This window comes from Danio rerio, chromosome 15 (assembly GCF_049306965.1).
Source record: "Danio rerio strain Tuebingen ecotype United States chromosome 15, GRCz12tu, whole genome shotgun sequence".
Taxonomy (NCBI): Eukaryota; Metazoa; Chordata; class Actinopteri; order Cypriniformes; family Danionidae; genus Danio; species Danio rerio.
Genome location: NC_133190.1, coordinates 19391851 through 19416183, shown reverse-complemented (window position 1 = coordinate 19416183; position 24333 = coordinate 19391851). Strand labels below are relative to the sequence as shown.

The 24333-nt window shown below is 33.6% G+C and overlaps 1 protein-coding gene across 5 annotated transcripts in view; it reads left to right on the top strand.

The window, feature by feature from the left end:
• The window catches only part of hip1 (huntingtin interacting protein 1), an 89581-nt gene that overhangs the window by 39639 nt on the left and 25609 nt on the right, over positions 1–24333 (top strand). For 3 of the 5 annotated variants that reach the window (XM_005157432.6, XM_005157433.5, NM_001166205.2), the window contains 16 exon segments: positions 1306–1369; positions 3278–3420; positions 4846–4902; positions 7056–7136; positions 11809–11885; positions 12015–12076; positions 16675–16815; positions 17217–17274; positions 17390–17465; positions 18376–18519; positions 18609–18706; positions 18814–18886; positions 19774–19957; positions 21013–21101; positions 22548–22664; positions 22776–22877. In XM_005157432.6, coding sequence (XP_005157489.1) covers positions 1306–1369; positions 3278–3420; positions 4846–4902; positions 7056–7136; positions 11809–11885; positions 12015–12076; positions 16675–16815; positions 17217–17274; positions 17390–17465; positions 18376–18519; positions 18609–18706; positions 18814–18886; positions 19774–19957; positions 21013–21101; positions 22548–22664; positions 22776–22877 — 1566 coding nt within the window. 5 annotated transcript variants of the gene reach the window in all.

Here is a 24333-nt window from a genome sequence, read left to right as displayed (position 1 = left end):
TTCAATTCAATTACTGATGTCCATGTAAGCACAGTCACTGTCTTTCTCCCCTGCGTCTGTGTGTTTGTTTTGCCTCTGTGTAAATCAGCGCGTGCCCAAATGGAAGCTCCCATTTTTATCCAAAACCTTCCCTCTTTCCCTCCCCCGACACTCCCAGCTAAACAGAGCTAGACATACCCATTTTTTTTTACTTTTTCCAATCTAGTGGTGTAAAAAAACACCCTTTTGAAACGGGGGTTTCGTGGCCCTTTAAATAAAAGTTAAACTATCAAAAAAAAAAGGCTGACCTCTACTAAGTTTACTAAAACAAGCACTGCCTTTTATAGGTCATTTTGGTCAGAATTTACTGGTATTTTGGAACGCATGTGTGAACGATCTTTTCTGGAAAAATGTGTAATGTCTGTGCCTGTGTGAACACCTTTTTTATGCATTTACTGGTCAAGTCGTTCTGGACGTTTTTCGGATATTTACCGGTTTTGAAATATTTCCACTGTGTGAAAGGGGCTATAGTCAATCAAATGAGCTCAAACTATTAAGAAATGCAACAGATATTTATTTGAGCCCGCACTACGAAACCAAATTTAAAACAATTTTAGTAATAGTCTTGCTTATGTTGTACTCTAGTTTGATCATGCATAAATATCATTAGAACTAAATTGTATAAATATTACTATAACTATATAGCCTACATTTTGCTGACAACCAAAAACAAAATTTAATAAGCATACATTTCTTAAGGATCTATATAATTTGTAAGGTAAAGACTTGCAGGTTAAGCAAACCGTATGGGAGGAAGACTGCGTGCCTTTATATATAGATAGGTAACTAGATAGAATAGACAGAGATAGGATGGTCTGTGCAAAGGCCACTGATCTGCTGCAAACTGTACCAAACCATACCATGGGCCTAATACTGTGAACTGAACCTAACTGAGGCATTGGTACGTTGTTACACCTATAGAAATCATACTAATATGCTAATTAGCTGGTCTGTAACGGTCACTAAATATTTGTATTTGGCACTCAATCACCACTAGTAGTGTATTTAGTGGAGAGATGGGTCATAAATGATTTGTAGGATGTAACGCAGTCGGTCAGAGCTGCATTAGTATTCATTGGCGGCTGTGTGGCGGTGGTTAGTGTTGCTCAATAAGGCTGCAGTGAAACACTAAAACTCAGTGTTTCCCTCATCACACAGGAAGACTCTTCTGCCATGAGCTGGGTTTTAATCTTTTACTCTCGCTAGAAAGGCTGAACCAAGGGTTCAAATATTCATTTTCTTTCTCTTTTCTTTCTTCTTCCACAGGCGGTGAGCATCAATAAAGCCATCAACACACAGGAGGTTGCTGTCAAAGAGAAGCATGCCAGGAATATCCTTCTTGTTTGTGAAAATCTGAAAGAGAAATATGAAGGAATGGATGAGGAAGAGAATTAGGACTTTTTATGAGGAAAATTCAAGTCAAATCAGTTCAAGTCATGATCATAGATTTGTTTTCTTTTGGCCTTTTTTAAATGCATTAAGAAAAGTAAATAAAGATCAATATAACAGACACAAGAGTTAATTTCACTGGTAACACTTTACAATACGGTTCATTAGTTAATGTATTTACTAACATGAACTAATCATGAACAACACATGTACAGATTTTATTAATCATAATTGAACAATAACTAATGCATTATTAACATCTAAGTCCGTGCTTGTCAACATTAGTTAATGCACCATGAGTTAACATGAACTACTGTATTTTCGTTAACTAACGTTAACGAACATGAACAAATACAGTAGTAAATGTATTGTTCATTGTTTGTTCCCATTAGTAAATGGATTAATTAACATTTACTAATGAACCTTATTGTAAAATGTGACCATTTCCCTTTTCTTGGACATTTTTTACACCTTAAGTTAAGACACTCAGACGGGCCAATTGATTAATTTTATTTTGTCTTATTTTATTTTTTATTAAATTATAATAATTTTTTTATTTGATTAGATTTATTATTTTTTTTACTTTGTTTCAGTATACTGAACTGTCAGATTTTTGCCAATATTTAACACTAAAATTAAATGTAATTGTATGTTTTTATTGTTTTGTGTTTTTATTTTATTTAATTTTAATTTTTAATATTCATATTTTTATATAATTTTAATTCATTTTTATTTTTTTAAAATATTTTTTATGTTTTTTATTTACTTAATGCTAAGATACTTTGTTTCAGTATACTAAACTATACTAAGTTTTTCTGCTAATATTTAACACTGAAATTGTGTGTAATTGTAAGTTTTTATTGTTGTGTTTTTGTTGTTTTGTTTTAATTTTTTTTCTATAATTTATTTTTTAATTTAATTAAATATATATATTTTTAATTTTATATTTTTTTCATATACTTAATGCTAAGATTCTTTGTTACAGTTTTTCTGCCGATATTTAATTTTATTAACATGAAAAGCATTATAGTTAAGTTAGTTAAATTATAGAAAAGTGTTATAGTTTTCCAATATTTTAAATTTTTAATTCTATTTAATTTTTTATTTTATATTTGTTTTTTTTTTGTCCATTGAATTGGGTATATGCGCAGCTAGTGTTTTTCAGCAAATGATACACTTCCTGTGAAAAATTAATGTGACTCTTTTCAATTTCATAAGGTTGCTTTTACAGCATCGATGTTGTAATGAAATTATAATACATTCAGTAAAACAGACTTAAGCATTCATAGTTGTTCAAGCGTAAAACGAGATGAAAGACAGTAAGCGCTTGAGCCGTCAGGATCAGCAGGCGAGTGCAGAAACTCAGGGGTAAAATAAACTGTCATATTTCAAAGACATGGTGGGGGAAAATGAAATTTAGCACAGTGATTCTTGTCCTGTCTGAGACCCACTTCATATCGTATATCTATCAGGTAGTGAAAATCACAGATTTTTAAAGAAATTTTATGATGCAAAGACTGAGGTTGGCTGGCTGAAATTATACCCCATATTGCCAATATACCCCAAATTTTCAGATGATTCAGATACTTTGAACTTTATACCAAACTGACCCATTTGTCATTTTGGGGGGTTACCATCATCATATAATATCCATGCTTGCATAACGTTTACTGTATACTGGCTATCACATTAGTTTATCAGATGGTTCATGAATTATATTGTGTAACTCTGGCTGCTCTTTTATTCTTTGAACTGTTTTCGTTAGTTCATTTCCCCAAGTCCTGGTTCAGGTTACTGTAGTATCTTGATTAAGCTTCTTCAGCATGTTGTCCTTGACGGTTGTCTTTACCATGTATATTGGGCACTCATCATGAGAAAGGGGCTCACACATTCTGGCTGGCCGTCAACCGTCTGCCCCTGTCCAGCAATGCCGTGCTCTGCTGGAAGTTTTGCCACGTCTTCCATAAGCTGCTGCGAGACGGCCATCCCAACGTGAGTATATACAGCCATATCATCTCTGACAGTACACTCCATATCTCTTAGTACCCTGATATCTCCCTGATTTATTTTCCTCAAATGATTATAGTGAACGCAGCGTGCATCAGTGTTTTGCATTTAGTCTATATTGAGCAGTTTTAAACAGACTAGTACCAAAAATCTGATTGGCTGAATACATAATGCACTTTTCCACTGTACAGTACTGCACTTTTAGTTCAGTATGGCTCCTAATAAGCACACATCTATTTCATTTTAAACATTTATTCCAAAGTTCTTGAATCTTTGGCCAGTCCCAAAAAATGTGGGTATGATCTCCAATTTTACCATATTTTCTCCTACACAAAGCAACAGTTGTTCCTTTTACATATGTAGAAATTACAAAAGGAGTATTAAAATGCCTCATTTTTACTTTCCAATCCAATTGTTTCCATAATTGACTTAATTCCTTTATGATATCCTTTTTATTACTGTTTTTAAAATGTTAAAATTTTATTTATTTAAAAATCAATAGTGTAACAGAAGCCAGCTAGTGAAGTGCAGGTAAACCTCACTCCACTGACCTCTAAAACGTGCTCTAGTGACAGACGCTAGAGACCATGGTTTTTAGCTCTCTTGTTAAAGCAACCAACTCCCATTTAAAGAATCGCCAGTTCGATCACAGCTCAGACCGGTTTGGGTGCAGTAGGACTGGTGGGTTACAATAAAAAAAATTTGATGCCTCATACTACAGTGTTATGGTGATCTTTTATTATTTTATTATTTAAATTATTATTATATATTAGTATTAAAAATATTATTATATATTATTTAAATTTATTTATTTATTAAATTTATTCACTTTTATATATTTGGAAGTGATCTAATCTAAAGGCAATGCAAGGTATTTTAGAATTGAATTTAATAATGCACTCTCTCTCTCTCTCTCTCTCTCTCTCTCTCTCTCTCACTGTGATTGTTTTCGTTGAGCTCCCTTATTTGAGTTATTAATGCAACTATTTGCCAAATTAGGTTTTATGTTTACAAAAAACACCTTTATTATGGGAGTAAAGTACAAAAAAAAAAAAAAAAACGGAAATGGAAAGCACAATGTACACTTAGCAATTTCTTGTAGGACAAGCAAAATTGGCCATTTTAAAATCTCATCACTGTCAAAATGATGGAGAAAACGAGGATTTACCGGGAATGTTTAAATCTTTAGTGAAGTACCGGGTTACTTTAGAATATGTATTTTGTAAACTAACAAACAACTTGTTTTTCTTTGATATGAAGTGGTGTGAATAAAATGCTCTTGTGGCGAGAGAGTCTGGAGAATTATGTTTTAAGTGGTAATGGCTATGAAGTGGCAATTTTAGGAATTGTTATATGTTTGAGTAAAACGTGTTTTAAGAGTCAAAAAAGTCTCCCTCTCTGTCACTTCAGGTCATTAAGGACTCTATGCGGCACAAGGCGGACCTAAATGACATGAGCAGGATGTGGGTAAGTAGTGGTTGGTGGTTTTAACGATTTACCACTTAAACGAGGACTAGATCAATATATCTGGTTATTGAATATGGCCTTGTCGAGTTTCCCTGAGTTTCCATTGATCATGGAAGCTGTCAGTGTGTCAGTCAGTGAGGCATTTAGCTCCTACTGATTGACGGCTGAATAGCTTGGCGTTGCGAGTATGAGTCAGACTCGCTAGAGATGATCTGTAATTAGCCAACGATGACGTGAGTGTGTGTGTGTGTGTTTGTCACTCTCGAGGCTTTGCTTGTTATGAGTATATCAGTCAAACAGCCCTCATATTCTGAGGAGTGCTATTCATGTTTATGCATACAGTATTACATTTTTATAGATTATTCTTTTGCCATTGCATAGAAGGGACTGAATATGTGCAATTGTGTATCTTACTGATATACAGATAATCCTAATTCATAGTGGTTTATGCTGATTTATGTTTGTTTTTATTTATATTATGACATATGTAGGATTTCACCTGAAAAAAAAGAAAAGAAAATGAGAAACATCACAATGACAGAAAATATGATCATGAATTAGATAAAACGTTGTTTTTCTACCTGATTAAAAAAAGAAATCTGATTGAAAAGCAGATTTATACTGATAAATAGATAGACATTGATTGATTGATTTCTATATATAAGTATTTTATAGTGTACTTTTATTATAATAATTCACAGTAAAGTTGAAAAGAAAAATATATATAATTACAGTAAATATGATAATGAATGCACAAATTGTCTCTAATTTTTATAGTCATTGATTTGTTTATTTGTTCATTTATTTATATTTATAAATTATATATCATAAGCATTTCATACTGCACTGGTAATTTAATGTCTCACTGTAAAATAGAAAAGACAAACATAAGAAACTTTTTATAATTACAGCGAATATGATAATGAATCTGATAAATCTTTGTTTTCCTTTCAGATTGAAAAAAAATCTGATTAAAATGCAGGCTAGTCAATGATTTATCCTAATGTATATTTGTTTATTTATTTATGTTATAAATGATATATCATAAGCATTTAATAATGCACTACTAGTGATTTAATATCTATACATTTATAAATGAATTTTTAAAATAAATAAATACAAATTAATAAAAAAAAAAAACGTAACTTATGTGTTAATAATATGAATTAAATAATCCTAAAAGATAATTATTTACAAATGTGTTATCATGCTGATGGGTAAAAAAATAAGGTTAAAAGCATATTTTCAAAGTAATACAATATTTATTACTATGACGACACTGTGGCTCAGTGGTTAGCACTGTCGCCTCACAGCAAGAAGGTCACTGGTTCGAGTCCCTGGGCGGGTCTGTGGGCATTTGTATGTGGAGTTAGCATGTTTTCCCCATGTTTATGTGGGTTTCCACCGGGTGCTCCGGTTTCCCCCACAGTCCAAAGACATGCACTAAAAGTGAATTGAATAAACTAAATTGGCTGTAGTGTATGAATGTGTGTGTGTGTGTGTGTGTGTGTGTGTGTGTGTGTGTGAGAGAGAGAGATAGAGAGAGAGTGAATGTGTGTTTCCCAGTACTGGGTTGCAGCTGGAAGGGCATCCGCTGTGTAAAACATGTTGGATAAGTTGGTGGTTCATTCCACTGTGGTGTGACAGCTGATGAATAAAGAGACTAAGCCAAAAAAAAAAAAAATGAATGAATGACTTTTTACTATATTAACATGGTTTCATATCGACTCATCATTGTCAACAATGTAAAAGCAATTCTAATGTCAATTTATGATCAGTTGTGCATCACTAGCCAACAGGAAGAGTCTGAAGGAACTCGCTGAGTTTCATCTTTTGCTTACTGGAAACCTCTTCAGCTTATTTGCTGATAACACACTGCAGGACTCATAAGAAACATTTCCTGTGAACACTTTTCTGAGAACAGGAAGTGAAAGAATGAGCTCATTAAGTTGACTCGCAGCTGGTTGTATTGTGTGTGTGTGTGTGTGTTTTTAAACCAAACAAGTTAACAAACACCAAAGCTGACCTTAATCTGGCCCGACTGACTCACACTCTGAATGCTGAAGTGAGCTGATGAGCGGAGACTCATTAGCTGCTCCTGCGACATCATTTCCTTTTGAAGTAATCAGTGTTTTTTGTATAACCTATTTTAGGGTCATCTGAGTGAAGGCTATGGGAAGCTGTGCAGCATCTACCTCAAACTGCTCATCACCAAAATGGAGTTTCACATCAAAGTGAGTGACGGAGGCCTTGAAGGAGATTCAGCAGAACATCAGTCTTATTACTGTTCTCCTCTGATCTGAGCTCTTAAAGGCATAGTTCACCCAAAAAATAAAAATGACCTCATTTATTCTCCTCCCCGTGGTTCTGAACTTTAGTGAGTTTCTTTCTTCTGTTGAACCCAAAAGGAGATCTTTTGAAGATTGCTTTCTGCCACTTGTTGTATATTTTGACATAATATTGGCATTTGTAATGTGTATATTAATTATGTATATATAAACACACACATAGATGCTTATATTTAAGAAAATATTTATATTTAGACACAACATAATATAGGTATTGTATAGGATACAAATTAGACCAACATTTAAATATCTATGCAAAAAATTTTTTTTTGTTTCTATCACATATACTCAATAAATAAATGTATACAATACACACAAATAAATATACATATGTATTATGATGTCAAAACAAACTTTTATTTTGGATGTGATTAATCACGATTAATCTTAGCCAAGCACTACTACTTTAGTGTTTAATAGAAGGAAATCCAAATGGATTTTGAAAAAATGAGGGGTGAGTGACAGCAGATTTTACATTTTTGGGTGTACTAAGCCTTTAAGGGTGCACAGTGTTTTAAAGCACGACAGCAACGTTTTTGCAACCAAAAACAGCATAATTCTGCAAACATGTTAAAACTTAGAGGTTATTTAAAACACTGCTTTTGTTGAGTTTATGTAAACACTTGAAAACAGAAGTCTTTGAAAAAGATGTCATGCATGTGCATAGTCCGTGTTTAAAGACGAGCTCAAACAAACACACAACAACAGTGGAATACATGGTAGTGCCACTATTTTCTGTCCCTATATGTCAACTCTCAAAAAATAACTTTTGCTGCTTGTTCAAACCAGTTATTTAAAATGAGTTAAACAACACGGTTGTAATTTTTTTGTGGGGGCAACTTAATTATTATATGTTCAAACCACTTAAATTTGTAAAAACGATTAAGCTAACTTATTAGATTTGTGCTGGGACAACATGAAGGAATTGTGTGAAACCCAGCATTTTTTTTTACAGTGAAGTGTGGATTTACTTTACATTACAACCAACAGTAGAAACACAATTTTAATAAAGGGTGATTCATATTTCATAAATGATTTAATAATATTTAATAAATTATTACCGACACTGACATGTACCTTTCAAAAAATGTAATTTTGAAATTTTTGTAAGGTCTTAATTTTCCTTTGTTCATGTATTGTTATTGAATCTGGCCCAAACCCATACAATCACCAACAATCCATCTCTATAAAACTTTCAACTTTTTATTAAAAAGGTCATTTTTAACTCTATTTATCATAATGGTTTAATTATTTTCCTTACAGTAACATTTGATTAAAAGATCTCAATGAGAACACTGATGAGGACACTGACCTGGACAGATTGTTGTGCATAGATTTAGTTTATTATAGTTTTTAAAGCTTTAAACATTTGTTCATTTTTTTATTTTAAAGAAAGTTTATGTTGGAAAAAAGTGAATGGATAAAAGTAGAGCTTGCTTGTTTTTACACAATATTTAAAATATTTAGCTAAGATATAGAATCTAAAATATTTGAATTGTTTATTATTAAAGTATTATTGTATTATTAAATGTATTAAATAATAATATTTTTTTGATAGGTCAAATAAAAATCTTTTTCATCTAGGCCATTTTAAAAATTCATTAGCCTTTTTTCCTTTGAGTCTAAAATTTAATTCAGAAGGGTCTTAAAAAGTCTTAAATTAAACCTGTGGAAACACTGTTACAGGTGTCGAATGCCATTAAGAAGCTCCAGATGTAAATTTTTGCTTTGTGTTTACCTTATAATTAAAGTTGTTGCATGTCTGCCTGGTTATCACCTCTGAATGAGTGAATTTTGGCTACTTGTACATAAAGGTAGCGTTCAGAAAAAACAAAACACCTGTGAGGAAACTCGACACAGAGGAACATAAACACCTACTGCCAGCTAGCGTTTCAGAGGTGTTATTGCAGAGCAACACAAAAATCGCGCAGAAGTATAATTGCACAGCTACGCACAAGGCAGACACTGTAGGTCACGGCAATCACTCGACGCAGAAGTATAAATCAGTTTTGCACACACAGCAAATGATACAAAGACATTGCATGTCATCACTTCGCCACAGGTACTGCTTTACTAAGAATGTGACCGCATCGTATACTGGCCCTGCATTTGTAATACAACATTTTGGCAGTTTTTTTTTTACATAAGTGTAATTGCATATCATTTTGAAAACATTTGACATTATTGGTTGCAATTTTTGTTTAAACTTCTGGTTTTGAATCTGTAAATCTGTATTTGAATAATAAATAAATTAGTATCAATAAAAGAATAGCCTACATTTATTTTTATTATGGATTAATTATTGCATGTATTTAGGGCTGGGCGATTTTTTTTCGATTAATTTGAATTTACGTTTTTAGACTATTTAATTTTGAATCAAATCAAGAAATCGCGATTTTTAAAAAAATATCTATATTTAATTCATTATAATGGCATCAATGCGGTTTGGTTCACTCTCTATATGAAGCAAGAAGCACACCAGAAGTGCCTCTTGGCGATGCGCAGCACCATGCAGCGGTATGGATTTTAGAATTCTAAACAGGTTTCTATACACACACCGGCACCGCCCAGCCACAATTCACGAAGCAGTTTATATTTCAGCCGGCCCACAGAGCGCCATCTGATTAGTTTCATGTTAAATATCATGCGAATGTGTGCGTTTGGTGTGTGATAGTTTAAACTGTCATGTCCGCGCTGTGTTGCGGCGGTTCTGGTGTGCGACCTGCTTGACTGCCTGTTAAGCGTTAAGTCATATAGGATTTTACTTGTTGCACGTCTGTGTGGATTGTCAAGACATTCCCTCATCAAGTCGATAAACTCGATTTCAACATGTATGAAGGACGTAAAAGCCTGCCATTTGAAAAACCGTGCCGATCTTTTGGTTTGAACACGAGGTGAGGGACTGTAGCAGTGAAAATGAAAGTACCTGCCCCCATGACGTCATTTAGCGGACCTAGTTGAAAACCAGACAGATCAGCCAGCATAATACAGAGAGTGGAGCAAAGCACATAAAATGATCGATATTTAAAAGGGGAAAAGAAAAATAGATTTAATATATTATTTTATATCAGACACACATCTGGTACTTGTATTTGCTCCTGCTATACGTTCACAACTTCACACATTGGGTTAAATTAGGCTTTACAGTTTCCATGTTCAGTCCTTTTCTTACACTGTATCTTTTTAAGAAAAAGGCAGCAGCATTACAACCTGTCATTTAATCAGAAGACAAAGTTAAAGCCGAGCTGACAGCCAATCTTTCATAGGCTCAGCAAAACTTACCAATTAAAAATGGCATTAAAAATACAATGTTCCTTAACAAGATGGTTTTTCAAGTTACTTTTAAAGACAACGTTACTTCAGTCATGCTGTTGTAATGTTTTGATAAGACTAGTAACACAATAAAAACTTTATAAAAAAACCTAGATATTTTTTTTTGCTAAATCGCCCAGCCCTACATGTAGTCGATTGTGTCATTTGTTTCATCTATCGTTCTATTTCTAGCTATTAAATTAATCAAATAAGAAAAATGTTTGTTAATAATGAATTGAATATTTAAATTTGAAAATGTTTTTTATTATTAAATAGCAAACATATACAAATTATTAGCTCTCATATGAAATTTACTTTACTTTCTTTATCTTCCATATGTTGAAATTTGTCTTTGGCTTCACCACACGACCACATCAGTGTTCACATCAATTTTTATCTTTCTCAAATATTTCCAAATTTATGTGTAATGGAGAGAATATCTTTTTTACACATTTTTAAACATAATTTGTTTAATAACTAATTTCTAATTACTTTTGTCTTTGTCATAGTGACAGTACATGATCCTTTACTAGATATTTGCAAGATACTGTACCAGTATTGAGCTTGAAGTGCCGTTTAAGGGCTTAACTGGGCTAGTTAGATTAACTGGGCACATTAGGTTAATTAGGCAAGTCACGGAACAACAGTGATTTGTTCTGTAGCCAATTGAAAAGGATTCTAACAGTGTTGACTTTTAAAAGTGTGTTTATTCCAGCCAATTTGAAAGAAATAAGAATTTCTCCAGGAGAAAAAAAATATCAGGAGTAACATTAATAATTTCCTTTCTTGCTGTTAAACATCACTTGGGAAATATTTGAAAAAGATAAAGAATTTCACAAAGGTGCTAATAATTTTAATAATATCTGCATATACAATATTCAATATAATCATTTATTCATATAAATTAGATCATAATTCTTTTTGAACATATATTTGTGTATATGAAATTTTAAAAAATATATTCATGCATTCTATTCACAAAATAATGAATTATTAATGTATGATTGCATATACTTTATATGTTATTGGTAACACATTTTAAAATAATAACTACATATCATATTGTTATTTGTTAAAATTCAGTATTTAAAGACCAGACATGTTTTTTGAAAATTTTTGCCTCCGCTTTCTGTCAATATAAAACATGTCAATAAAGCAGAGAAAATTGCACTCGTCAAGCATTTTAAAAAGGCTAATGCTGTCAGAAGCTCACAAATATTACATTTACTCCACTTGCTTTTCCCAGAATCCTCGTTTCCCTGGCAACCTTCAGATGTCAAACAGACAGCTTGATGAAGCGGGTGAGAACGACGTCAATAATTTGTGAGTATTGTTTTGTTTTTCAACAGGCATTGTGTTTCTCTGCCTGTGTGCTAAAAGCTTCTCAAGTGCTCTGGAGTGTGTTTGTGAGATGAACCTTAAGCACATTTTCACTCCTTTTAACACATTTAGCTTCCAGTTGACGGTGGAGATGTTTGATTATCTGGAGTGTGAGCTGAACCTTTTCTTAGGAGGTAAGTTTAATATCCGGCTATTTTAGCATCAGTAAATTCCCTTGAAGTTGCATAATTTGGTGGCCATATTTGGTTATGTACAGCTCAAGTCAGAATTATTAGCCCTCCTGAATTATTAGTCTCCTGTATACTTATTTTCCCTATTTTCTGTTAAATAAAAATATTAAAAAATTTTAATAATTGATTTATTTTATCTTTGCCATGATGTCAGTACACAATATTTTACCTGATATTTTTAAAGATGTTAGTATTCAGCCTAAAGAGCAGTTTAAAGGCTTAACTATGTTAGTTAGGCAAGTTGGGGTAATTAGACAAGTCATTGTTTATCAATGGTTTGTTCTGTAGACAACCAAAAAAAACCAACCCCTAAGGGGGTGTTACGACCTTTGATGGAAATATATTTAGGAAATTCAAAGGAGTAACATTGAGATGACCATAAGAATAAATTAATGGTAAAGGTGGCAAGAGAAACACAGAGTCATCACTTCCACAAACCACATATTTACAATACGTACAAACAATATTAATAAAACAATACATTTGAAAAATCAAGACAAACAGCAGAGGGAACTGAAACTTGCACTAGAAGATCAAAGAAAGAAATATAACAAAAACATCCCCTTAATCTCCTCCCAATCCTCTAAATAAGAAAATAACAATGTGAAAAGATAGTCTTCAGTACAACTAAAAAATACAAATTAGTGCACTTCGCAAACTAGCGTGTCTAACCAACAATAATTCTGTGTGCAAGGTTTGTATGCCACATGATTTACTATGCTGTTCCAGATCTCCCTTGTCTGCAAGTTGTAAGCTCAACAACAATGATTAATATGTTGCACCCTGTCTGAGTATGTTCAAACTACATCACAAAATAAAACAAAGCTGCACATTTCAGAGGACCTTCCAGAAAGTAGTACACAGAGAATTAGTGTCAATCTACTTGAATAGAAGAAGACTAGAATCTCTGTCAAGATTACATATTAAAATGTCATATCAGCCATTAAATGTGTTGTCTTTTTATATTTTAAATTGATTTAATGTCTGTCTTAAAGTGAAAAAATGAGGTCAAATCTCTGTCGAGATGGATATGTCCGCTGAAATGCTGTAAAAATGTTGTTAGAACACTGCTAGATTTGGCTGTGCTTGTGCTGGAAGCATTAGGAAGAAGTTAATGCGAGTATTGTTGGCTGGAGCACAGCTCGCTGGCACAGGAAACCACACCTCTGTGTGCTGAGAAGACTGAGTCTCACAGGAGCCTGCATCACTGATCACCACAGAGACATGGACATGAATGTCAATGAGGAAACGGGACATGGAGATGGAGGAAAACAGCATTTTGAAGGGAACGGAGCAAAAGGGAAATTTGTGAAATCAACGAGTACAACTTCATGATCAAGAATTGAAGCTGTTTTTTAGGGTAGTATGGTATATGCCTTATGAAATTGCGATGGAGTGTTGCAAAGCAGATGAATGAAAAAGGGTGAGATTAGTTTCAGAGCTTTGATGCAGCATTATGGTGTGCTAACACACTGCATTGGTTAAGATGGCCATTTCTGTAAAGCAAAAAAGGAGGATATTTTGCAGAATAAAAAATGTGAGTGTGTATTAGGTCTGCACCATATTGGAAAATTCTGATATTGGGATATTTAGTTTTTCTGCAATATATATTGCAATATTGGCGCCATGGTGGCTCAGTGGTTAGTACTGTTGCCTCACAGCAAGAACATTACTGGTTTGAGTCAGGTCAGTTGGTATTTTTGTGTGGAGTTTGCATATTCTGCTGGTGTTGGCATGGGTTTCCTCCGGGTGCTCCGGTTTCCCCCACAGTCCAAACACATGCGCTATATGTGATTTGACTAAAATCAATTGGCCTTAATGTATGTGTGTGAATCTTGAGATTGTGCGGGTGTTTCCCAGTTATGGGCTGCAGCTGGAAGGGCATCCACTATGTAAAGCATATGCTGGATAAAGTATCGGTTTCATTTCGCTGTGGTGACCCCTGGTGAATAAAGGGACTAAGCCAAAAAGAAAGTGAATGAATAATGCGATATTAATACCATGGTTTCCGCTACATTCATTCTTCCATGGCGGAGCGCCACGCAAAATTCATCCCGCCACGGCTACATTACAGCTTCTCTTTCAAAACATTTAGTTTTTTAATAGCAGGTAATAATTGCACCAAAACATATTAAAGGGTAAGTGAATTATAATAGCGCAAACCTTTTTGTAACCGTAGTAGTGCTGTGCGTCATATGTTTAACCTTTAAGGTGACGTAATGACTGGCTGACTGACAGGTGCGTGATGCGGGAGGCCAGCAAACACGACGTATACCCGTTTCACTTTACTTCAGGACGCATTAATGCTACTCCGTAGGTCTATTGGAGACATTCATTATTTTTCGTAGCAAATTTGATAAATGCTGAAGACATACACGTTACATATACGCACTAAATTGCACCCAGCAGGGTTTATTTAAGAGCGCACAAGAAGATCTGTGCACTCTTGAAACGGCTTATATTTGAAGGGGCGTGGAAGAAGTTTTGTGCACGAGCAGAGAAAATCGGCACGCAAGCAAAGAGATTCGCATGCTCGTAAGCTATTACATAAATGCGATCCCGACTTGTAATACTGTGCTCAGGACATTTATCATTGAAATTATAACACCATAGGTAATTTGTAGATCGGTATAAAAAAAGAGGCCTGCCGCCACAGCTGGAAAAAATCCTAGAGGAAACACTGAATATAATTTCACCAAATGGCTTGAATAGCTCTGCTTTATGTTTTTCCAACAGTATTCAGGGACCGAAATTCAATAATCAAATAAAAAAAAAAACACTATACGGTCTTCATTGTATAAATAATTAAAAGCAGTTTATTTGTACTTTGTATTGCCCGGATAATTTTAAATGCATACATAGTAAGAGGGCTTATAAACACATGCAAATGATGAACTTTCACTTTTTATAAATCTATAAATATCTACAAATCTATTGAAAAATACTTGTAGTTTTTGTCTGGTTTGTAGTTCAAATGTGTAAAACTTCTTAAATCAAGGTGTGTTTATTATCAGGACAAGTAAAATATATTGCTTCATTTTCAGAAATGTGTCAAAATTAAGTTTTTGTTTCTTAAAACAAGCTAAAAATAGTAAGATAAACAAAATAAACCTGTTTTTGGTTTTCCAACTATTGACAAATTCTTAATTCAAATCTTTTTTGTAATTAGCAGAAAAGCCATAACTTGAAAATGTTTTCAGGCTGATCCTCCAACAAGGGCTCAATGGATAGGAATTGTAAAGGGTATGCACTGTATGGAGAGACTGACTTTAACTAAGATTTGATAAATGTGTAAGTAGAGTACTCGCAAAAATGGTCTGAGTATGTCATTGTAAACAATTTGTAATAATGTCAAATGTATTATGACTTGATTTTGTAACTCATATGACAACCACTTAGTTCTTTGTTTTAATTTTTTTTCTCTTCTAAAAATTTTTTTTTAAGTAAAATAGTGATAGTAATAATAAATAAATAAACTTATTTTAAGCTTAAAATAAGAAAATTTTACCTATCTCACTGGCAGATAATTTAGCTTGTTTTAAGGACAACATCCCTTAATTTTGATTTATTTTATCTGAAATCAAGACAATATTTTTTACTTGTCTAGAAAATGCTTCTTGATTTAAGAATTTTTAGATATTTGGACTGGAAACCAGACAAAATTTCTAAATAAGAAAATATTTTTTTGTAGTGTGACCTAAGACTTTAATCCAGACTGCAGATCCTGCAATATTTTTATTGTGAATGTACACATTTGCGATATCCATGCTGAAATAATATATATTGTGCTGCCCCAGAGAGTATGTGAATATATGTCAGTGTGTGTGTATAATATGTATAAATGTGTACATATGCAGGTGTGAGTATATATGTGTCTGTATATATTACATATATATTTTAAAATATTGTTTATTCCTGGGATCCAAAGGTGAATTTCCAGCATCATTACACTAGTTTTGTCATATGATACTTCAGAAATCGATCTAATATGTTGATTTAAGGATTAAGAAACTTTTCGGAGTACTTTTGTTAATCAAGCACACATTTAGTTGATCTAAAGTGACAGTATCTAACTTACATTGTTAATATACATTCTAACAATTAATTATAATAATATATTGACCATTTGAGGGATGCAAACAAAAACAATGGTCCCAGTGCTTTTTCTGTTTTATATTTTTACTTTCTATAGCTTCCGAGAAGCCAGAAAGAGCCACATATTGATAATGTTACAATATCCGTTTTAACATTAGGTTATGATTGAATTGCCTCTTATCACAGTTATTAAATTATTTGATAACAAGCAGGTAATAATCATGGGCAAATGACATCACCACATTGAAATGGTCTATAGTAACATTTTAGAATTTTTATGTTAGAGTTAAAAATATTTATTCTATGTAGTATTTATAAAATCATGGCATTTAAAAAAAAAAAAAATAAATAAATATATATATATATATATATATATATATATATATATATATATATATATATATATATATATATATATTTATTTTTTGTTTTCTCGTTTTTCCCAGTGTTCAGCTCATTGGATATGTCTCGTTCAGTGTCTGTGACTGCAGCAGGTCAGTGTCGTCTGGCTCCTCTTATTCAGGTCATACTGGACTCGAGTCATCTATACGACTACACCGTCAAACTGCTCTTCAAACTCCACTCCTGTGAGTCTACAAATCAAACCTGTACCAAACTGACCTGCTACTTATGCACTTAGCTGAGGAGAAACAGTATATATTTATATTATTCATGAAACAATTAGTATTTATCAGTATTGATAGCTGTTTTGATATTTGTTTACTACAAAAAACGAATGGATTTTATTGATTTGTATTGATAAATTTGTATTTTATTGTGTATTTTTGCATTAATTATTTTAATTGCTGTAGTTTTCTCACTAATTTAATCTATTTTAACTCTTGTTTTCTCTAATTTTGTGTATATATTTTGAATATTAAAGCAAATTAAATATATGAATTGTAAAAATAATGAAAAATATATACTGAAGAAAGAACGCTAGCTTGAATTCAGGCATCCTCACTGGTCTTATTCTTGTGTCCTCCAGGTCTGCCAGCAGATACTCTGCAGGGCCATCGGGATCGCTTCCAGGAGCAGTTTAAGAAGTGAGTCTGTCAGTCACCATTCAGACACAACAGCTGCCATGACCCACACTGAAGCTACTGTTTTATTCTTTTGTCATTTCTCACCATCTTTCACTCCAACTCTTTCTCTCTCCAGACTGAAGAGTCTGTTCTATCGCTCCAGTAACCTGCAGTATTTCAAGAGACTGATTCAGATCCCACAACTTCCTGAGGTGAGACTCCTGCATACCAAACAGATTCCTGCCTGACCGGAGTCCAAAAATACAGCTAGTGGAAAGAAAAAAAATTATGTAACTCATTTACATATCTGCCTGCTTGGTTTTGTAGCATTAGGAAAATACTGCAGGCTTTACTGTCAAACTAAAATAGAGGGTTATCTGTTAATTTAAAGGGATGGTCCACTACAATATCATATTTGAAACTTTAGTTGATGTGTAATGTAGCTGTGTCAACATAAACAAAAATGATGTTATCCAGCATGTGGGCTTACTATTTTTAGAGTTTTCAGTGTAAACGCACTACTTACACTATTTATACTACAAAATGGCGTAGAATAGTGCATAAGTATGTGATTTGGGATACACCTATTGAGTTAAAGGTCCTGTGAAGTCCTTTGAAATGGGCAGTTTTATTTGATGTTTGCCGTAATCTCAACTTAAACACTAAGAGAGGGTGGGACATAGTGTAGCTCCTTCCCTTTAAAAAATTTATAATTTTTAAGTTTTATAATCAAATGTAAAGGGCCATGAAGGGGGCGGGGCATGTAAGAAACTTGAAAGCATTTGATTGGTCATGATTTAATGAGAAACTGAAGTATGAGGTGATGTAAAAAATGTTAATTTAGCAAAAATGACAAAGTACATGCTAATATCGGTTTTATATCTTCTAAATGGGAATTTTGTCATTGTTTTGGTACTCATTAGCTTTTATATACCCAAAAACAAACAAAAAACAATATTATTTTAATTTCATGGAGCCTTTAAATTTAAAATGTTTATGTATTAAATAAAAAAAATAATAATTACACAATTTTTTTGGTTTTCGGTTTTTGGCCAAAGCGGAACAAGAAAAATATTTGTACGTTTGCATGACTTTTCTTAAAATCTCTTGGTTTCTCTTCAGAATCCGCCAAACTTCCTGCGGGCATCAGCCCTCTCTGAGCACATCAGTCCGGTGGTGGTGATTCCAGCGGAGGCTTCATCCCCTGAGAGTGAACACGTAGTAGAGACAGAGGACCTGGTGGACACAGACATCCCACCTTTAACAGTACTACACACACTCTCTCGCTATCCACAACTCTGCTGGGTTCTTTCATTAAGCTTGAGTATCTAAAATCAGGCATTGATCACCATTAGGGCACCGGGGACAGCAAGTTTGATGACCTCTTCGGCACCTCAGCCGCCACAGACCCGTTCAACTTCAACAGCCAGAATGGAATGCGCAAAGATGACAAGTAAGACTCTGGGATATAATTAATGCATTATAAGAAGGTCTTTGAGTTTAAGAATGCAAATGATGATGACGACGTGAATCTTAATATGTATTTATCTGTCATTTCAGAGATCGTTTGATTGAGCAGCTCACAGCAGAGCTACAGGCCCTGAAAGAGGAGCTGGAGTCCTTTAGATTGGAGGTAAATTAAAAGATGGTGGAGGAGAACAGGTCAAATGTTATAATCGAATATGTGATATTTGCCATCTATGCTAATTTCTTTTTTTATGTGAAATCTATCAAAATTGATATTTTCAGTGTTCAAAGACATTTCAGCTCAAAGTTATTATGAGTAAGAATTACCCTGTAATTCAAGTTAAAAAAGCAAAGCAAAAATCATATTAGTCAAACCTGATATAGTTAAAGTAAAATCACACACATTAAGTGGAATTTTCTTAAATATTTGAATATATAAAGTCTGATTGAAAATCTAAAACTGATTATTTAAAGCAATTTAACAAGAAAAGTTAATGTTGAGTGTGCTTCGTTTTATATTTACCAGTGATTTTGTTTTTCTATTTTCACCATCCCAAATAGTTCCAAACAAAGCCAGAGCAGAATATTTTGTGCGGAACACTGCTGTGTGTTGTTTCTAAATAAATCTGTTTTTAACGAAATGATCTGATTCAATGATTCATTCATAACTGACTGTGACTTTTTTCGTTTCTTAAGGAATTAGCCATTTTGAATGAATCAGTTGAATTAATAATTCACTAAATCAATCATCCAGACGGCAACTTGCCTCTGTTTACTAATAAGTTTATTAGTCAATGTCCAACATAAAGACACACTCAGCAAAACATTGTGTGCTTTGTCAATATCGCAGTCCTAAATTTATTAAACTACCAAAAGTCCATTACATTAATCAAAATGAATAAAAAAACGTTTTGGCCACAAAATTGATTATCAATGATAAATCTATTATTTTGGAAAGATTATGTGACACTAAAAGCAAAAATATTTAACTGTATGTAGTGTACAGTGGATGAGAAGTGAAAATAAAAGCAATCACTAATCATTCTTTCTCAGAGTGGTCGTCTTTGTCAAGCACTACGGGGGCGGGTCAATGAGCTGGAGGCGGAACTTGCAGAACAGACGCACCTAAAGCAGCAGGCATTGGGTGAGAGTGAGTTCCTGAGGGCGGAGCTCGACGACCTGCGGAGGGTCAAAGAGGACACCGAAAAAGAGCAGCGCAGTCTGAGCGAAATCGAGAGTATGTTCTTTTATATTGTGTGTATAGTTTTATTATAAAATACAAATTTAGTCATCTACTTCAGAATATCAATTATCATCTAATGTGTCAAGTGCTATTTGTTAATATTGCTAGCAGTTTATGAGTCAAACTTATTTATTAATTAATTAATTAATTAATTTAAAAAAGGTAATTATGATTTTATTGTGAATAGTTTAAAAATTTTCTGCAATACCAACACACTATTGCATTGTAAATAATAAATGAATAAATAATAGCATAATAAATATGTATTATAATTTTATTTTTACTATAAAATTAAATTGTAGTGTTTGTCTTTTTTTCAAAGGTCATTATAATTTAATTAAGTTCTTCAGCACAAAACATTTATGTTCCTCTTTCATAAAAGCAAAAACCATTATTTCTTCCTTTTTGGTTTATTTATGCTCACTTATTTACCTCAAATCCCTGAAGCCAGATTCACAAAACATTCTTAAGAAATTGCAAATTTTCTGCCATTTTCTTCTTATTTACCAACTTTTGAAAAAGTCAAAGAAGAATATTTTGTCTTCCTGAGAAATCTTTTTAAGAAAAAAAAAAAAACATCTTAAAACAAATTTGAGAACTCTTAAGCTTTTTCAAGACTTGCACCTCAAGGTATTTCTTAACCTGTTTCTTAAGTATTTCGGAATGTCAGTTGTTGTTTTATGGTCAGTTGCAAAAGCAGCACACAATTTTATGGACCTAAACCCCGCAGCACTACTGAGCACTCTATTACAAGATATTAAAGACAGCAGACAGCCAGTACCAATGCAGGACGGAGATGGATGTGGATTAGACAGTCTGTTTACTCTTTCTGGAGCTGAGGAAACCAGCCAGAAGGGACCCCAGTCACGGCAGCCACCAATCAAACACTAATAAACATTATAGTCCACAGTGCAATTCACCAGCAGACAAACACACATCAGGCCTTAGTAGTGCTGACTGTTCAGTGATACAGAGAGCAATGTCTGAGATGTGTGTCTTAGATGGCTTGTGTTTTAGATGCTAAATATGTATTTTGTTTTTTATTCTAGGAAAAGCACAAGCAAATGAACAACGCTACACCAAACTAAAGGAGAAATACACAGAGCTGGTCCAGAGCCATGCTGACCTACTTAGAAAGGTGAATTGACATCCTTACATCTTCATTCTGGACACACAGTATAATCAGTCCTTCCAGGAATTTGTGAAAAAAAAAAAATTATTTATTTTTTTTACAGCAAAATACAAGAAAAATAAAGTCTAAAGTTTTGAGAGAAGTTGCCACAAATTCGGTCATTTTAGGTCTCAAATATAAAGTCTGCAATATTCTGGAGGGACTGAATAAAGATGTATACACACCTTTTTAGCACATTGTTCACATTAATACTTGCAATTAACACATTTACTAATGCTTATTGCTGTTTAATATATATAAACTTCTGTTCAGAAGTTTGTTCTCTATGGGTTTTTCATAAATAACTTCAAAAACTTTTACTTTGATATGTGTTTTTTCTATTTGAAAGTATTTTAAAGTATTGTTTATTCCAGTGATGACAAATGAAATGTCTTTAAGTAAAATATAATGAATATATAGGTCAACTTAGAGCATATATGTAGAGAACTGAGCTGTGTACAATATGATTTAAGGCAAAAGTAATTTTTTTTTACAAGCTTGCTGATGATTATCTGCAGTTAAAACACTGAGTAATTAAATAAGTTGTTAGATGGTCGTTTATGTACATTTGGTGCTATAATAAAATGTAAAGAGTTTATAGCATACAAGTATACAGCAATTCATCTTTGAATTTCCTAAACAAATGCTAGGAATTTTACACATCAGGCTAAATTCCTTTTCAAAATGAACCAAGCGCCAACCAAACCTATTTGTTATTATTGGATAACGTCTAGTGAAGATTTATTCATGTATTGATGGAAACGGGTTAGGCTAATAAAAGGCATTTAGGAATCAATATAGATTTATTTAAAGTATATTTACATAAATTATAGCTAGAAGTTTTAGATAAAACTTTACACGCACAATTTGTTCAGTACACATGTTTTGAAAGGTCTGTACTAACGATTATTGCCATGATATACTTAAAAAAAAATAATTTTAGATATTTGCAAAAGGAATTCTCTATTAAATAATGACGACTTCCACCACATTCATCACTGAAAATGGAAGGTCAACCCACATTGTGCTGTGGGATACAGTATCTAACTGCGCTTTCTTCTTTTTGCAAATGTAATTTTTTTTATGTGGATGCTGACGCACACTGCATACTTGAGCTCCATTCTCAGGCCTTTCAGTAAACCTGCGGGTGGTTTAGCTTCTATCATTTTTCCCTCATTTTCTACCTCATTTTTCCCCCAGCAGACTCTGCTCCATTTCTTACACAGATGAAACCTGGCACCGTGTTGCTCTGCCACGCTTCAAGTCTGTCATCACACTCGCTGTCATACTGCAACATAATCCAATCCCGCCACAGAGGCATCTGCCAGTTCGTGCCATGTCCTTGGGAAGGGAATGGGGTCAGCCAAGAGTCTTGGCTCTGTGCTAAACTGTACATGTCTGTGTGTTTCACAGAACGCAGAGGTGACGCGCCAAATGACAGTAGCTCGTGCCGCACAGGATGAGGTGGAGAATGTGAAGAAAGAGATGCAGGACAGATTAAAAGTCGCCCAGGACTCTGCCAGTCAGCAGGTTGGACACAAACCACACACACTTTACAATCACACACACACTCCCTCTGCCTGTTGTATCCGTAGTATGCCTGTCTTACACTTCCCTATCCTCATGTATGTGCACGAGTAGGAAAAGGCTCAGTTAGAGCAGCTTCAAGCTCTACAAGCCGAGCTCATGTCCAGCAGAACAGAACTAGAGACCCTGAAGAGCACCGTCACCTCCTCCCAACAGGTGGGACCTCACCCTCTATCCATCACCCTCTCTAACTCTATCTCAATTCCATCTTCATTCTTTGTCCCAATAGAAAGAATCTATACAATGTCAAGCAACTGACCTTATGATAGATAAATAACTGACCAATAACAGCCAAGTCAGCCAATCAGATTGCAAAAATCACAATGATAATACCAGATTTGGCTTTGGTTGGTGTCCATAATGGCAAACTATTCAGGGTAAAATTATTATTACACTCATTGTTGTTGATTTAAAAATATCAAAGCATCCTATTTCGAATATATCATGCCTGAATTGGATAGATGGAGCTGTTCGAACTTTTTTCCATGATTTGCTCATCTGCTGTAGGGATGTGTAATTTGACGAATATGACGTGGAATATATATACTGTATATCCTATGGAAGAAATAATTTACTTTTAAAAGTTTATAGTTTTATTTTATTCTCTATCGTTTAATTTGTGGTGTTGCAAAATACACCTTTTACGACAGGAGTAGCAAAGGGCCACATTAGACTCTTAGGGCGGTTTTAGAGGGCCAGATTAATACAGTTGATTTGTTTTGGGAAAAAAAGTGAAACTATTCAATAAACATCCATAAAAACTCAAGTTTAGAAGGATCAGTTTTACACAAAAAAAAGTATTTTAAAGTATTTAAAGACCAGCATCACAATATCAACTATATCACTATAATATAAATACCACAGGTGTGTATGTTTGATCGCTTCACCTTAGTTAGTTTTTATTTATTTAGTCATTCATTCATTCATTCATTATTTTTTTATGTTGAGTGAGGGAATTCTATCCTGTGTTGGGCTGAACAAGTGCACTGAAGACATATGTTACATGTGTGATGTAATGATTATCAATGACAGATTATCTGTATCTGCATTTGTTTAATCATTGCTCTGATGTAATTAGTCTACCTTTGTTACGGTGTAATTCCATACAAAGTATGAAGCTGCCTGGTTGGTTCCTGCCACATGACTCGTGGTTCGTTCTCAACACTCTTAAATGTTTAAATTTTATCAACTCGCTGCGCCTGAAAAACGTGAGCATGACATACAGTACTACATGTGCATCTCTTCCTATTTGTGCACTGATTCTCCATTTGAAATAATGAAATGGAGTGTGCAAAAATGCTAAATGTGAAAGTCCCCTTTTGTTGACTTTAATATCAGACTTGCGCGTTGCAAGGCTGCATTGTGGCTTAATTTAAATTAAATAAATACTTCACGCGGGCTTTTTTAAAGAAGTCCGGCATGTGGCCCGGGGGCCGTAAAACACCCAGGTCTGTTTTACAGTTATAGCATTTCATAATTTGGATAACCACAATCTTTTATGCCACCATGAGCATGCAGAATGCAGCGCATAGTAGGAAAATTGCAAGTTTGAAAGTACTATGTGTACATTTTAACTTTTTTTTTTTTAAGTTATATTTTTTATTATTATTTT